Consider the following 17,849-nt stretch of genomic DNA (forward strand, 5'->3'; position numbering starts at 1 on the left):
TTTCCTAAAAACGTAATAATATTAAGCCAGAAATTGCACTGAGATGTAGAAAGCCCTGTATATGAACCTGAAACATACTTTAGACCTATAATGCTAGGCTTATATATCACCAGAACAAAGGATTTTTACACTTTCAATGTGCAGGGCCTTATGTTATGCATGTTCTGTGACTGTCATACATTTTTATTTTCTATTTTTCACATGTTAAGTGCTTTGACTCCATGAGAAAGTGCTATACATACAATTAATGTATTAGTATTATTATTACTGTTTTGCTTCAAATGTTTCTAAATTGTTACATTGCTACAATTGCTTCTGTTGTCAGGTCACCGAGGAAAAACGAGGATGTCTGGAGAGCTGTCCCTCGACATTAACATCAAGGAGCCGCGATGGGACCAAGGCACGTTTATGGGCCGCGCCCAGCACTTCTTTAAGGTCACCGACCCCAGGACCGTCCTGCTGTCCTCTGGGGCTTTGGACGAGGCCCGGGACACTGTGGAGAACTACAGGTACTGACAGACAGACAGACAGACAGACAAAGAGGGAGGGGGTGTGATGATCAGGGCTATGAGGAGTGGAGGATGAGAAAGGAGATGTCAAGGGAAGAGGTGAGGTCACTGTAGAGGGGTGAGGAAAGTGAAAGTGAAAGTGAAAGTGAGAGTGAGGGGGTATGGGGGGGTGGAGTCGTTTGTGGTGAGTTGGGTGAGGAGTAGAGGAGACCGGTGATATGATGGTAGGGGATGGGGTATGTTGGAGTGAAATGGAGAAGTACCCTTGGATACTCATAGATATGCATTTCTATATGAACACAGAGTGGTTTATCTCAACAGAGGACATCAAGGAGAAGAGGTTTGTTCTCTCTAACATGATATCTAACATTTACACCTCCATTCAAGAGACGGAAGCAGGCAGAATACACAAATTAGGTTTGTTGGCTGTAATATCTGTAGTTTGGTTCTCCCCTAGACCAGAGGACAATACCACCAGACAACAAGCCATCTTGTCTTTCCTTTGGACAATTTCTGAAATGGGCTGCTTATATTCCTTCAAATTGCTGGCTGTTTTTTCAGAAACAGAAACCGTCCTGGGGCTCATTTCTAAAGCTTGCGATTGCTTGGGATTTATAAAAAAAACTAACTTGGCGTGAAACGTTGCGCACCTGTACCACCCTGGGACCCATGCACCTCTACCACCCTGGGACCCATGCACCTCTACCACCCTGGGACCCATGCACCTCTACACCCTGGGACCCATGCACCTGTACCACCCTGGGTCCCATGCACCTCTACCACCCTGGGACCCATGCACCTCTACACCCTGGGACCCATGCGTACGCACAGAAACTGGAGAAATGACCAACTGCCACTCCACTGGCAGAAGGATGAAACAGGAGAAACGCTTTGAAATGGATTCCATTGTGTAACATACCGTAAATCTAAATATGACCTCTCACGTATTATAGGCTATATGAAGGAGTGCACACAAAGAATATACGTGCACACAAAGAATATACGTGCACACTGCACATAGGTGATATCAGCTATCAGATATCAAAGCCATGTCACATTGTGATGGTCTGGTGACACCGTACTCTGTTCCTTACCCCTCAACTCTTCATACATCTTAATACATGTGATGGTGTACTAGCAAGATCCACAATAGTCTAAAAACTCAAATACATTATTGTTAGTTAGCTTTTTTGTTCATTGATGATTAGTAGTTGTTTGTGAATGTAATTAAGCGTTGGTTGTGTGTGTGCCTAGGAACGGGGTGGTGCAGCCTGGTCTGACAGAGGACCAGCTGTGGAAGGCCAAATACATCTACGACTCCGCCTTCCACCCTGACACTGGGGAGAAGATGTTTGTGATTGGCCGCATGTCTGCTCAGGTGCCAGTGAACATGTCTATCACGGGCTGCATGCTCACCTTCTACAGGTAGGATCTGCTTTCACATGTTGTCTTCACATATGTTCATATGATGTTCAATTATCGTTTTCATGTCACTCAAACTCAGACCTGTATCAGAGTGAAGTCACACAACACCTCCCAGAACTCCAACTCCCAATCTCACAAGTTCTTTACCTTCATGTTGTATATTGTATAGCTTTAACACAGGGAAAAAGACAAACTTGTAATTGTGCACCCCCCCACCTAAATAAGCTCTATATGGCATGCAAGTTAACACCTAATACAAGTTAAGCCAGAAAACTGCATGCAACTTTGACCATAGTGAGGTCATGGTGAAGATTTGATCCTAGCAAAGAATGTCCGAATATCCCGCTGTCAGTGGCTAAATGTGCTCTCTGTTTAACTGTCTCTGTCTCTTCTAGTATAGAGTGAGCTACAATATGGCTGAAATGTACGTCAGAGAGAAAAGGATGCAAAACCAAAGAAACGACTATATTCCAGACATACTGTACATATACTATACAATATCTATGCATCTATTGTGTGCGTCACTAGAACATTTACAGTGAAAAACATCACCGTGTGAGCACTGTGTGAGGCCCGCAGCAGGGTGTGACCATGTGGGTGACTGATAGTTTTGAAGTGCAGAGAAGGAATACCTCACACACCACTGCTCCACATTCCTTTCAGAGTAGGGTACTGTAGTTATTGTTAGGTAGTGTGAAGGGCACTCACACACACTGTAAAACAACTAGAATGAGTCCAGACACACTGTACAACAGGTGGATATGGTGTAGTGGATGCTCTAGCCCAGATGGAATTTAGCACGCCATCGGTCTATGGTGAACACGTCATGACTTTGGTTTGTTTCTTATGGGCTGTACCTTTTCCCTCTGCCCTCTCCCTTTAACACTAGAACACCCATGAGGGGTCATTTGAACCCTGTGAGTAAAAAAAAAAAAAGACATCTGCACTCGATCAAATTTCAGACCCTCCTTTCATGACTTTTCCTAGATATGTGTGTTCTACCACCCAGTATCCTTACATTTTAAAAATCACATCTGGATAAGCTAATATAAAGCTATTTTGCTGTTTTTCTGTGTAGGAAGCAGGCTAATTTACAAGCCTCCAACTAGTGGTCGTTGTGTGTAAATAGCAGCTTTGCATTGTAAAGAGGCTCTTTTAGTAGGTAAAAAAGGCACGGTTGTTCTAGTGTTAAAACCACCCCCCTTCCTGCCTTGTCTCATATTCTTCTGCCCCGTCTCCCCCTCTCTCTCCCCCCTCCCCCTCTCTCTCCCGTCTCCCCCTCTCTCTCCAGGACGGTGCCGGCGGTGCTGTTCTGGCAGTGGGTCAACCAGTCCTTTAACGCCGTGGTCAACTACACCAACCGCAGTGGAGACGCCCCTCTCACCGTCAAGTAGGGACCACCTCAGCTCTCCCCCTTACTGCCCCCTCCCCTCCCCCTTACTGCCCCCTTCCCTCCCCCTTACTGCCCCCTCCCCTCCCCCTTACTGCCCCCTCCCCTCCCCCTTACTGCCCCCTCCCCTCCCCCTTACTGCCCCCTTCCCTCCCCCTTACTGCCCCCTCCCCTCCCCCTTACTGCCCCCTCCCCTTCCCCTTACTGCCCCCTTCCCTCCCCCTTACTGCCCCCTCCCCTCCCCCTTACTGCCCCCTCCCCTCCCCCTTACTGCCCCCTCCCCTCCCCCTTACTGCCCCCTCCCCTCCCCCTTACTGCCCCCTCCCCTCCCCCTTACTGCCCCCTCCCCTTCCCCTTACTGCCCCCTCCCCCTTACTGCCCCCTCCCCCTTACTGCCCCCTCCCCTCCCCCTTACTGCCCCCTCCCCTCCCCCTTACTGCCCCTTCCCCTTACTGCCCCCTCCCCTTCCCCTTACTGCCCCCTCCCCTCCCCCTTACTGCCCCCTCCCCTCCCCCTTACTGCCCCCTCCCCTCCACCTTACTGCCCCTTACTGCCCCCTCCCCTTCCCCTTACTGCCCCCTCCCCTCCCCCTTACTGCCCCTTACTGCCCCCTCCCCTTCCCCTTACTGCCCCCTCCCCCTTACTGCCCCCTCCCCTCCACCTTACTGCCCCTTACTGCCCCCTCCCCTCCCCCTTACTGCCCCCTCCCCCTTACTGCCCTATAATGTTCCACTATGTAGAATGACAGCATGCATGTGCACACTACCATCATGAGCTGCAGGGGTCAGTGGGTCACATCCAGTGCATCTCAATCTAGAGTATGACACCCCAGTATGACACCCCAGTATGACACCCCAGTATGACACCCCAGTGGACGTAGGTGTGCAGGTCAGAGGGAGACGAGGATGAGATGCCCTCTCTGTGACCTGGGGCCGGTTGCACAAACCTAGATTAAGACTGGGTCTATCTTTATTAAAGTGAGATCTAAGCCTAAGACTGGGTCTATCTTTATTAAAGTCAGATCTAAGTCTAAGACTGGGTCTATCTTTATTAAAGTCAGATCTAAGTCTAAGGTCATGTTCTCACATGAAAGTCTGAATCTCAAGGAAAATCAAGGACCCCAATTGAAATAAGCCAGTGGCTTTCTTGGGTTTTTATCCTTTTAGATGACCTTGTATGTAATATGTACTTTCATGTACCTACTTCTGCAAATCTTCTAATAAAGTTTTCAATCAATCAATCAATCAATCAATCAATCAAATCGAGACCCGGAGCAAGTGGATGAGTTTGCAACATTGTTGCATAAATTATTTCTCTGATTTGCGTTCTCACAGCCCTTCATGTAAACGAAGTAACATACGCAATCGAAGCAAGTTGATTGGTAGTTGATTGGTCAGAAAAAGAGAAAATTGCCCGTTCGTCCCTCTCTTATCCAGATCAACACGTGTGCGCTGTTGTTTTCCTATGGACTGCGTCGAGCAGCGTTCTCATCAAAAGGGAAGCGAAGCAAAGTGATGGATGGATGCGTCGTTTCTAACCGAAGCGAAACCACCCTTTTCAAGCGGAGCATCCAACGGGTATTTACTCCGGGAGTTACTTAGAATGCGTGTTCTCACAGCTCCAAACGACGCAGAGCAAAGCGAACTTTATCCTAAACTCTGTTTCAAGTGAAGCAAATGTTCTAGTGAGAACACCCCCTAAGACTGGGTCTATCTTTATTAAAGTGAGATCTAAGTCTAAGACTGGGTCTATCTTTATTAAAGTGAGATCTAAGTCTAAGACTGGGTCTATCTTTATTAAAGTGAGATCTAAGTCTAAGACTGGGTCTATCTTTATGCAACCAGCTGCTGGACACATGAGAGGGATGCTGGTTGCCTCTCACTTCATATTATGCAGATAAAAAAAAAAACTCATTGGATTAAGGATGAGCATGGAAAGTGGCCATTTGAAACATATTTCTATAGATTCCTCTATACATCATTTTGTCTTTGCCTGACTTATCAAGTGTTTAACAGGTGAGTGTTAGCTGGTGTCTTTGGGTTTATGCTGTATGCATTATGACTGTCTCTATGTAGGAGATGTTTCTCAGGGTAATGGATATATTCTGGAAAAAAACGTAGAAATTGACTATTTTGTACATATGCTAATTATTTTGCTCCTTACTAGCAATGATGGTGAAAGGTTGAGGGACGCTCAGCTTGGCTTTAGGTTGGATACCAGAACTAGCGTACCGTCTGGATTAAGAGGTTTACTCTGTTGCACAGTAACTACGTATGGAATTACCATAACACAATGTTTTAAATTCAACTGTCTCAGCTCTTTTGTTAAGCTGTGTGTGTGTGTGTGTGTGTGTGTGTGTGTGTGTGTGTGTGTGTGTGTGTGTGTGTGTGTGTTGTTTTTCAGTCAGCTGGCGGCAGCGTATGTCAGTGCCACCACAGGAGCGGTGGTCACAGCCCTGGGACTCAAGTCTCTAGCCCAGGTACTGACACACACATCGTTACTGACTAGACTAGACCACTAGGTACTGACGCACCTTACTACTGACTAGACTAGACCACCAGGTACTGACACACCTTACTACTGACTAGACCACTAGGTACTGACACACCTTACTACTGACTAGACTAGACCACCAGGTACTGACACACCTTACTACTGACTAGACTAGACCACTAGGTACTGACACACCTTACTACTGACTAGACTAGACCACTAGGTACTGACACACCTTACTACTGACTTGACTAGACCACCAGGTACTGACACACCTTACTACTGACTAGACTAGACCACTAGGTACTGACACACTTTACTACTGACTAGACTAGACCACCAGGTACTGACACACCTTACTACTGACTAGACCACCAGGTACTGACACACCTTACTACTGACTAGACCACCAGGTACTGACACACCTTACTACTGACTAGACTAGACCACTAGGTACTGACACACCTTACTACTGACTAGACTAGACCACTAGGTACTGACACACCTTACTACTGACTAGACTAGACCACCAGGTACTGACACACCTTACTACTGACTAGACTAGACCACTAGGTACTGACACACCTTACTACTGACTAGACTAGACCACCAGGTACTGACACACCTTACTACTGACTAGACCACCAGGTACTGACCCACCTTATTACTGACTAGACTAGACCACCAGGTACTGACACACCTTACTACTGACTAGACTAGACCACCAGGTACTGACACACCTTACTACTGACTAGACCACTAGGTACTGACACACCTTACTACTGACTAGACTAGACCACTAGGTACTGACACACCTTACTACTGACTAGACTAGACCACCAGGTACTGACACACCTTACTACTGACTAGACTAGACCACTAGGTACTGACACACCTTACTACTGACTAGACTAGACCACCAGGTACTGACACGCCTTACTACTGACTAGACTAGACCACCAGGTACTGACACACCTTACTACTGACTAGACGAGACCACAGGGACAGTCACTGGAGAAACTGCAACTTTATTTGACTTCAACATCAGTTTGCTCTGTGTCTTGAGTGCTACATGTTCAGTATCACAACATTGAAACACTAGTTAATAATAATAATAATGATAATAATAGTAATAATAATATTTTTTTATTTGTATAGTACTTTTCCTGCAAACGTTGCAGCTCAGTGCGATCATTATATCATCATAATTGAATTATTTAGTCATTTAAAGGCAATATTTAAAATATGGGTTTTTAGTCTTGACTTGAACATATTTGCTGAGGTTGCATCCCTAATGTAAACTGGCAGTGCATTCCACAATCTGGGTGCATAAAATGAGAATGCAGCCTCACCAAATCTCTTCTTTTCTACATGTGGTACACAGAGACACATGGAGCAATTGATGGGCATGGGGAAAAAATAAGTTTACAATTGACATATTTAGTACTTGGTAAGAATGCCCGGGCCTGTGTGGAGCTGTGGTTCATGGTTAAACATCACCGACTTGTGTTCAATGTAGTATCATTATATCTCTGATACTAGATTACACATTCAGTTACATTTTATATTCAATACAAAATGTATTCATCCCCTCCGGGGAGCAATTCCAAAAGACATTTACAGATCTCAAATATGAACAACAATGCAACACAGTTCATAGACAACAGCCGTCCCAACATCTCTCTGTCCCCCAGCGCCTCCCTGCCATCATGAGCCGCTTTGTCCCCTTCGCCGCTGTCGCCGCTGCCAACTGTATAAACATCCCCTTCATGAGACAGAGGTGAGCTGCTCACACACACAACACACCTGTCATTCATCACTGCCCAGCCCCAGAATGTCTGATTAAAAATCTGCTAAACTCCCCAAAAAACAAGTTCAGAAACGTTATTTCGGTCGATTGTTCCTCCCTTTTAATAATACCAATTGGTATTGTATTTTATATCGTTGGAAAGCCCGATTAGTCACCTTTACAAGATAAGAGTGAATACCAACAGAAGAATAGTGCAGGGGATTTTGGCATTTCAACGACAGGTTTGATTGTATTGCGTTCTGTCTGCCCCGCCCCCAGGGAGCTGAAGTTTGGCATCCCTGTGACAGATGAGAGTGGGAACCGGCTGGGAGAGTCTCCCACCGCAGCTAAGCAGGCCATCGTCCAGGTGGTGGTGTCTCGTATCGGCATGGCAGTGCCAGCTATGGGTAAGGCCAGGTGCTGCTACAACAGTGGCCTGTTAGGTTGTGGCTGGGGCGAGAGGCTGGGGAGGCATTGGGTCATGTGTTGGACGTGTTGTGGACGTGTGTTGGATGTGTCTGTGGGTCGTGTGTGGGACATGTGTTGTCGTGTGTGGGACATGTGTTTTGGTCGTGTGTTGGTCGAGTGTGGGACGTGTTGTGGACATGTGTGGGATGTGTTGTGGACATGTGTGGGACGTGTGTGGGACGTGTGTGGGACGTGTGTGTGGGACGTGTGTGGGTCGTGTGGGTCGTGTGTGTGGGTCGTGTGTGTGGGTCGTGTGTGTGGGTCGTGTGTGTGGGTCGTGTGTGTGGGACGTGTGTGTGGGTCGTGTGTGTGGGTCGTGTGTGGGACGTGTCTGTGGGTCGTGTCTGTGGGTCGTGTGTGTGGGTCGTGTGGGTTGGACGTGTGTGTTGGACGTGTGTTTGGGTCGTGTGTGGGTCGTGTGTGGGACGTGTGTGGGACGTGTGTGGGTCGTGTGTGTGGGACGTGTGTGTGGGACGTGTGTGTGGGTCGTGTGTGGGACGTGTGTGTGTGTGTGTGTGGGACGTGTGTGGGTCATGTGTGTTGGTCGTGTGTGTGGGACGTGTGTGTGGGACGTGTGTGGGACGTGTGTGTGGGTTGTGTGTGGGTCGTGTGTGTGGGTCGTGTGTGTAGGGTGTGTGTGGGTCGTGTGTGTGTGGGTCGTGTGTGTGGGACTTGTGTGGGACGTGTGTGTGGGTCGTGTGTGTTGGACGTGTGTGTGGGACGTGTGTGGGTCGTGTGTGTGGGTCGTGTGTGTGGGACGTGTGTGTGGGACGTGTGTGGGTCGTGTGTGTGGGTCGTGTGTGTGGGTCGTGTGTGTGGGTCGTGTGTGTGGGACGTGTGTGTGGGTCGTGTGTGTGGGTTGTGTGTGTGGGTCGTGTGTGTAGGTCGTGTGTGGGGTGTGTTTTGGACGTGTGTGTGGGTCGTGTGTTTTGGACGTGTGTGTGGGTCGTGTGTGTTCGACGTGTGTGTGGGACGTGTGTGTGGGACGTGTGTGTGGGTCGTGTGTGGGACGTGTGTGTTGGACGTGTGTGGGACGTGTGTGTGGGACGTGTGTGGGACGTGTGTGGGGTGTGTGTGTGTTGGACGTGTGGGTTGTCATGGCACAGCAGTCAAACTAGACTGACATTGCAGTGAGGTGCATACATTCTTCAGTATACATGGTCCCACGCAGGAATCGAACCCACAACCGAAGCGTTGTTAGCGCTGTGCTCTACCAACTGAGCCACAGACCACCACCATATTGTCAAGAGAAATCTGATTGGACACGGATTGGACACTACACTCATGGACACTCATGGGGCGGCTGTGGCGCAGGAGGTAGAGCCGCCGTCTAATGATCGCAAGGTTGGCAGATCGGCGGTTCGAGCCCCAGCCTTGGGCAAGACACTGAACCCCAAATTGCTCCCAGTGAGCGGGGCCGGCACCTTGCATGGTAGCTTGCCGCGATTGGTGTGTGAATGTGTGTGTGAATGGGTGAATGAGAGGCCGTTGTAAAGTGCTTTGGATTAAGGCACTATGTAAGTGCAGTCCATTTACTACAGTATCTCTGAGTTAGAAAATGCAACAGTTGACATGATCACTTAGAGATGTCTACTACTGAGGTCTTGACTGTTTGTTCCTCCGTCTCTCCACAGCCATCCCCCCTGTCATCATGAACGCCCTGGAAAAGAAAGCTTTCATGAAGGTAACCTGAGGACAGTTGAGACGCCTGGCATAGCTGCTACTGCCAGTGGATTTACATTAACATTTACATGTTTGGCATTTAGCAGACGCCTTATTCCAAAGCGCCTTACAATCGATACATTTGACTAAGCAAGTGAATCATCAATTCACCAGTTCTAGCAGGAAGAGTAATCTAGCTGCTACTGCCAGTGTATTTACATTGACATTTACATGTTTGGCATTTAGCAGACGCCTTATTCCAAAGCGCCTTACAATCGATACATTTGACTAAGCAAGTGAATCATCAATTCACCAGTTCTAGCAGGAAGAGTAATCTAGCTCAGGCCAGGGGCCACTGGCAGTTGTCGTGAATTATTTTATTTAATTTTTTTTATATATCTAGACACTGGAGAAACAGTACAAGGGGGGCAGTAGAAGTCTTAGGAGACACAGTATAGGGGAAAAGCAGGTGTCTCAGGAGACGCAGTGCTGGGGGGTAGTAATGTCTCAGGAGGAGCATTTAAGGTGTAGCCTCAGATTTACCAGGGCCAGATAACAGGAATGCAGACGCTGTTGTACTACTGCATGATTGTACAGATGCTTGCGAAAGGCGTTGTGTAAAATATGTACCCATTCATTTCAACAACTAGAAAATAGACGTATGTGAGAAATGTCAACTATTTTCTAAGCAAATAGAGTTCTGTGTACAATTGAATGACAGGTACATGACAGAGCAGTTCCCATGTGAACCTCTGTAAATTCCACATCAATGTAAAAAACACACAAGGAAATACATGAATCTAATAGACATCAAGAAGTCTTTCATTGTCTTAAGGTATTTGTCTCTGTCTGTAATCCCCTAGCGGTTCCCAGTGCTGAACGCTCCTGTCCAGGTGGGGTTGGTGGGTCTGTGGTAAGTATTAGAAGTGCTCTGTTGTTATACAGATACAGAATACTTTATCCATCCCTGAGGGCAATTCAGTTTCCACAGTTCATGGCCACAAATAATGCATGATCAACAAAATCATTAATCACTGGAGCTCAGCACCCAGTCCACGGTTCACAAGTGACAGTCCGACAGGTCAAGCTTAAGAACAGTTCAATAAATACATCAAAAGTGCATATAAAAACAGATTCAAGGGTGCAAAAAAAAAAGTTAAAAGTGCATGAAGTGCATAACAAGTAAAAAGTGCATAGGAGATGGCAGTCCCTGCTGGGTCTGCTCATTTAGCAGCAGGCTGAAGGAATAAAAGATTTGGCGTAACGGTTTGTCCTTCTCAGGAGGGCCTAATAGCGCCGTCCGATGGCAGTAGTCTGAATTCACTAGACAGGACATGGTCTAGTAGACAGGACATGGTCTAGACAGGACATGGTCTAGACAGGACATGGTCTAGTAGACAGGACATGGTCTAGACAGGACATGGTCTAGACAGGACATGGTCTAGACAGGACATGGTCTAGACAGGACATGGTCTAGACGAACATGGTGTCGTACCTTTCTCCCAGAGAGTGTTTAAGTCACTCTGCTGGACTCCAATAATTTTGGAGCAGACTTTGACTACCCTATTTAAGCTGTTTCTATCTTTCACAGACAAATCATTAAACCAAGAAAAAGTTAATTTTGGATTTCAGATGGATTTGGTTCAGTAACAATGTCAACAAACGTGTGTGCGTTCTTTCTTTCAGCCTGGTGTTCGCCACCCCTCTGTGCTGTGCCCTGTTTCCTCAGAAGAGGTAGGTTACTGCCGACCGCTGTGACCAACATGGCAACGTTGCTCTCTGCTTAGAAGGGGCTACGGATGGATTTTGAATTCAACAGTTGCGCAGGTGATCGTAACTTCACCTGTCTAGTCTAACCAAATGATTCTCTCCCCCCCCCACCCTCTTTTGTCCTCTCTCTCTCCCTCCCTGCAGTTCTATGGCTGTTAGCAGCCTGGAGGCAGACCTACAGGAGAGGATACGAAAGAGCAGTCCTCACACTACCACTGTCTTCTTCAACAAGGGCCTGTAGGACCACACATACAGACCATCGCCCTCTTCTGGCTGAACCCTGCCACTACACCTCTGTGGCCACAACTGAAAGGGGCAAGATATTTGAAGATATTTATCCGTATTTTTGTATTAACCTTTTTGTTATTATCTTTATTATTCAAGGCTTTTGGATTGTTTTGGATCTGGTTGCTACAAATGGAATGGTCAGGAAGGAGTAAGGGTGGGTATAGCTAGCACTAGAACAGCCGTGCCTTTTTTACCTACCAAAAGAGCCCCCTCTTTACAATGCTCAATCTGCTATTTACACACAACGACCACTAGTTGGCCGCTTGTAAATTGGCCTGCTTCCTACACAGAAAAACGGCAAGATAGCTTTATATTAGCTTATCATAAATTTCGTTGTTTGGTACCTGTACTGTAGCAATGACAATAAAGTCCATTCATCCTGATGTGATTTTGAAAATGTAAGGATACTGGGTGGTAGAACGTACATTTCTAGGAAAGGTCATGAAAGGAGGGTGCTGAAATTTCATTGAGTGCATTTTTCTTTACTCAAATGACCCCTCATGGCTGTTCTAGTGCTAGGTATTAGCTTTCACCTGTCTAGTATTTTCACATCATCACAGGTAAAGAAATGAGACAAGGAGAGGAAGCTACTTTCGACAATTGATATGCACCCAGGGCTTAGTGTATCTGTTTATAGAATGCATTATTTAAAAGCTGATGCTGACTATATTTTGATTTGGGTTTATTTTTTTGCTCTGAATGTTACTGACTGACAAAAGGCTTTGGTGAGCTGCTGCCAAACATCACCAACGCTATATTATGATGTGTTCATGTACTCCTTGCAAAATCAATCATTCCCGACCTGAACAATTAGCTTCCATCAGCTTTTTACTATAACCCAGAAGCTCACTTGAGTGAAAGTTGAAAACTTGTATTTCCAATGATTTCGAGGGTATGTGAACGCAGCATTAATTGATTCATTGACGTGCAGGCCCTGATGAGTTTGTCCCCATAGCTTGTATTCATTCATTCTCATGTTTGAGATCATATATTTTGAGCTGCGTGCACTGAGAATAGACTATTATATTGCTCTAAGAACACGGTTGAATATATACCGTTTATTCAGCCTTCCTGTCGATGGATACCCACTTCCTCAAAGAAGAAGACTGGTTGTTTTTTAGCACAACAGAATAATCCCAATGTGAAGTGGTTCCTGTTTTAGATCTACCAGCTGAACGCACACCCATTGACTAGCACCAAAGAAGTGTACTTATCCCACATACCCCTTATACTGTCAAACCAAGTCACATGGTTACTGATACCAGTCATATGGCATGTCCTGCTGCAGAGAACCTTTAGACATGCAAAGACACCACATGAACACTCCAGGAAGCACACCCTATTAACACTAATGACAAGGGATGCACCCGAAGTTCGCCCACCGAATATATTCGGCCGAAAAAAGAAAAGAAAAGCACATTCGGTATTCGGACATTTGGTATATTTATTATAATTAATTACATATTATTACACCAAACATGTCGGCATGTCTCTGAATGACAACGAGAGGCACATTCCGACATTGACTTCCGTTTTCGTTTTCACGACTTCAAAATAAAAGCGCAAGCTAAAGCTTTGTTGAAAATCAATGACACATCGCTAGTCAACTAACACAGCTTGTTTTGTGAGCCTGCTAACAGTGTGAAGTAGTGTTCTAGTTAACTAGGTAGCAGTGGGGATTACTCACCCAATCCAATGCATTGCAATATTTTGGCTGGACTAGCGAGTGCGTGATATGATTTTAAACAATGTTGAAATGTATTTCCTTTTTCAAAATAAAAGTCAGATCATTTTGACTTGTTCCCCCTTTCACCAGCCGCTGTCACAATTTGTACATCTTTCATGAAATTAGGAAATATTATGTAACAAAGTATATAACATTTCAAACACATCACACAAACGCAAAATAAATGAAAAACTGCCAGTACACACTCGGTTTTCGGTTTCGGACAAGAATTTTCATTTCGGTGCGTCCCTACTAATGACAATGATTGTCCAACAGAAACCTCTTTGTACTGTATCTCTATCTAAGATTTGGGCTAATGTTTGACACAAATCAAAGCCTTTCTACAATTTTATTTTATTTGAGATCACTTTGTGAATAGGTTAGTCAGAGTCTCTGAAAGTCATGAATTGAATTACTGGTAAAAGATTGTGTAGTGTGTTAGAATTATCATTGAATAAGAATGTACTGTATTGTGTCTAAATGTTGAAAAGGGATATTATGACTATTATTAATGTTCTGTGCTGACCACTGCGACAGCGCTCTGTTGGAAGTTTGCAAAATTCCTGTACCAATGAGGGGTGAAAGAGGAATTGACAATGCAGTGGTGTTGTATAGACACGTGGTTCATACAATAAGAGGCAATAATGCACATTTGAATTATATAGTATGATGTCAAGTTTAGATGAGGTGTGGTGTTCTGAAATGTACCAAATAACAAATACATATAATTTTAATGAAAATATAAGCAGAGATGTGAGAACCAGTTGTCTTAAATCCTTTAGGAAATCATCAACTGTTTAGGACCGCTTGAGATCCAGTAGAACTTTTTGGTTCATTAGTTCAGAACGGAGGCCTGGATGGTCTGCCTTAGATTTGAGCGTCTCTGATCAAACCTCGATACAATATGGTCCTTGACAGAGTAGTAACAAGATGGGCTTCATTTGTGTGGATGTGAAGTAATATCTGTAAAGGATTCGAGGCACAGAGGAAGGTCGACACAGAGGAAATGGTCTGGGCGTTGCCCGTTTATTGAATGACAGCAGCTCAGCACCCCTTGACTCGTGCTGGCGTATTCTGAGACAGGAACAAAGTCTTTACCCATGGGTGGAGACAGCAGCTCAGCACCATAACGTTTTAAATAATAGTTGGGCGCCGTCCCGACTAGGGCTGGGCAAACGATCAAAATGTCTTTTTCGATAATCACAAGAATTAGCGATCAATTATCGATTAATTGATAAGCTTTTTTTTCATTAAAACAACGCCTAGGGCAGAAATAACAAGTTTTCCTTGGGGGAAAAACTTTATTCTTGATTTCTATGCCCCTGGTTATGGAACGTCGCGATGGAATAGGATATGCTGGCGCGACTATTTGCATGAGCGCACGAAATCCTCTACCCTCGTCAAAACTGAGCGGCAGAATATCTGTTTCGATTAATTTGCAGATGGCCATCGTTACTTTCTCTTCTCGTTGTGCATCACACCTCCCGCGTATTAGATGAGACGTGATGGAGGGCTGAGAAGGTAGCGAAGGAGCAATCAGGGTCGGATGTACTGTTTGCAGGTGGTATTTCATCGGGTCGTGTTGTATTTATATGTCACTGCGCAGTGTTTGCAATGAGCGGCGTAACTTGTTGCATCATGCCGTACTGCGTTGCGAAATTCAATGCGAAGGCAAATGCAAAGTTCATTTCTCACACGTAACGTGGACAAACTAATTTCCACTCAATTTATTAATGATTATCGAGCAAAATATTTTGTGATCGACCAAGATCCTTATCAATCAATTATCGATCGTCGATCATTGATGCCCACCCCTAGTCCCGACAGAGGCAGCGCCTCGGCTCTCTCCCTTTCGGGATTCGCTTAGCCGCCGATACGTCTTAGTCTCTCTCAGCTCTCAGCAGGTTCTCCCTGCCTCGCTCACTGTGTCGGGGGAACAAACACACACACGTTTGGATGATCCGTCTGATTGCCGACACCTGTTCACAATCAGCCCCGTCATTCACACTCCACCACAGTCTGGCTCCACCTGCAGGCCAGAACACGCCATGCTCCCCACTATCATATAGTATGTTTAGTAGTATTAACTGTGTTTAACATTGTGGTGTTATACATAGGGTATGTATAGCAGGTATATGGGTGATATAAGACAGATGATACAGAATATGTTTAACATTGAAGTGATTGAGATGTGATGATGTTTTAAACTTCAGGGTGTGTTTCTGTATTTCTACACCAGATGTCACTAGATTGCCATTTGAAAGGACACAAGTTTGCATTACTGTCAGGACTCCTGAGCAAGACAAGAGCTAATATTGTTGATTGAGGTTTAGAGATAATGAAAGCCATGTTCAGTCTAGCATGACCAGATAGTGATTACTGACTGTCACAGACCAACACTTCTATATTCTTGGTGTTTGTCACATGTAGGTGAGTGTTGAGTCAAGCACAAGAGTGAGAGTTGTTGCACGACCATCACTTATGCTAAAGTTTGTTAGAATACCCTTTTCCAGTATTGCATGAATACATGGGTAGTGCTCTACTATTTGAATGAAATTGGTGGATATTTATGCAATTAAGACACTTTTGATTGTGATTCTAATGACATGTAATGACACCTAGGGGCTTAAGAATGAGTCTGCTTACCCATAGACCCCTACTCTGTCTTTCACTGGGTCCATTGTGAGTGCTGTTACCAGTACGTGTCAATCATCCATAAATGATCAATCAGATGCTCTGCAGGACAGTGTTCTGGCCATAAACAATGATACATTACACCATGGCATTCTATTACACACAGGGTCATTGGTACATTTCACATGTATACATACTGTATTGCCCTGAGTGGACTTTCCACCAATGTGTCTGTCATAATATCTATTTCATGACCATTGATTATATTACCATGGGCTTAGTCAGTGGGGTGCACCATTTAAAACATGGCAGATAGAACTTTTGGCTTTTATGCTTTATAAGGCATAACATCGTCTATTTAGATTATGCAGAAAATGGTTTATTCTACTTAATACATGACTAGCTGAATGTTCCCATCTCCTACATCGGCCCAACCTCCATATTTCTTCCATTTCAAAGCTCATGAATTATACGATTATCCTGTTGTGTCCCGTGAACGGTCCCTTGTATCTTGGGTAAAATTGCACTTTGGCCTGTTGTGGGAGCAATGTTGTAGAGGACGGGGCTACTACTATCTGCTTTTTAAAATATGTATTGGAAGTGTATGTACTGTATCTATTGTGCTTGACAATGTGTATCATATATAAACCTAGTCAAAGCTTATGTTGTATTATTAGCTTAGTTATTCATCATCCACTGGTAGCTTTTCATTATCCACCATTTTGTTGCTTTGTTAAATGAAGTTTTTTCATTTATGTTTTCTTGTCGTTGATGGGTGAGGAGAGATGGATGCAGAAATGTCAAGAACAAATAAACCAAAACGTTCTTCAGACAATATTTTAAACATGTATGCTGATATTGTATTTTCAATACAGGCAAAGGTGTGTTGTGTAAGACATTCACAACCACATGTCTAGCCAAAGATGGGATGAGTATGAATGATACAGGGTAGATGAAGGATGAGCAGAGCTTTTTCATTTCATGTCATTGCTTCAGCTTTATTTGAAGAACCTCTCTTATAGGGGTTCCTCGGGCAGTAACATGCGTTTGTGTTATCTATATTATCTTCTGCATGTCATTGAGTATGGTCTTTACACATGAGACAATTCAGAAAACAATCTGTGATATTGCCATACTCCATATATGTTTTGGTTATTGTTATTTGCTTTGAATGTGCTCATGTAACTGTTACAGTATATCAATGTAGTTTTGTCAGTATTGGTGCTGTACTTGTTTTTCTCCCTCTCCATGTTGTATTGTGTTGGAAGATTTTACATAACCTATGTAAGATATATTTACTGAGAGCAATAGAATAAAGTATGTGGTTTAAAGGTCTGCGTGTGTTGATGTTGAGTCCAGTATACTAGTCCTGTCAATCTAACTCAAAAGGCCCAACCCAGGAGAAATTGCAATAGTATTGTTTCATAGTTGTTATTGCTCCTAATACCCTCCTGCATCATATATTAACGGTATTCTTTGTCTTGTGTCTTGTCTGTGAACGTGGGGGATCTCGAACCTGGGGGAAAGGAGAGGGAGAGACATTTTTTCGGCGTCTAGAATTAGTGCTGTCTGTTCCCTCTACTATCAGAAAAAGTATCAGAAAAATAAATCTGAAACAAAACCTTAGACTTGTACAGTGAATGACCAAGTAATGCTCACCATAATTAAGAAAAACATTACATTGGGAACCACAAA

The 17,849-nt window shown here is 44.7% G+C and overlaps 1 protein-coding gene across 1 annotated transcript; it reads left to right on the forward strand.

Annotated features, from left to right (window-relative positions):
* Positions 1-345: 345 nt before the first annotated feature.
* Positions 346-12,496, forward strand: sfxn3 (sideroflexin 3; the record flags this gene model as incomplete). The annotated part of the gene is made up of 10 exons (XM_080549308.1): positions 346-509; positions 1,764-1,934; positions 3,226-3,324; positions 5,728-5,803; positions 7,512-7,597; positions 7,886-8,013; positions 9,709-9,758; positions 10,600-10,649; positions 11,423-11,470; positions 11,651-12,496. The coding sequence occupies 10 exons, from the start codon at positions 346-348 to the stop codon at positions 11,745-11,747; spliced, it is 969 nt and encodes a 322-aa protein (XP_080405434.1). The 3' UTR covers positions 11,748-12,496.
* Between the last annotated feature and the right edge of the window lie 5,353 nt (positions 12,497-17,849).

The sequence above is a fragment of the Nansenia antarctica genome, assembly GCF_963989245.1.
Source record: "Nansenia antarctica genome assembly, chromosome: 1".
NCBI lineage: Eukaryota > Metazoa > Chordata > Actinopteri > Argentiniformes > Microstomatidae > Nansenia > Nansenia antarctica.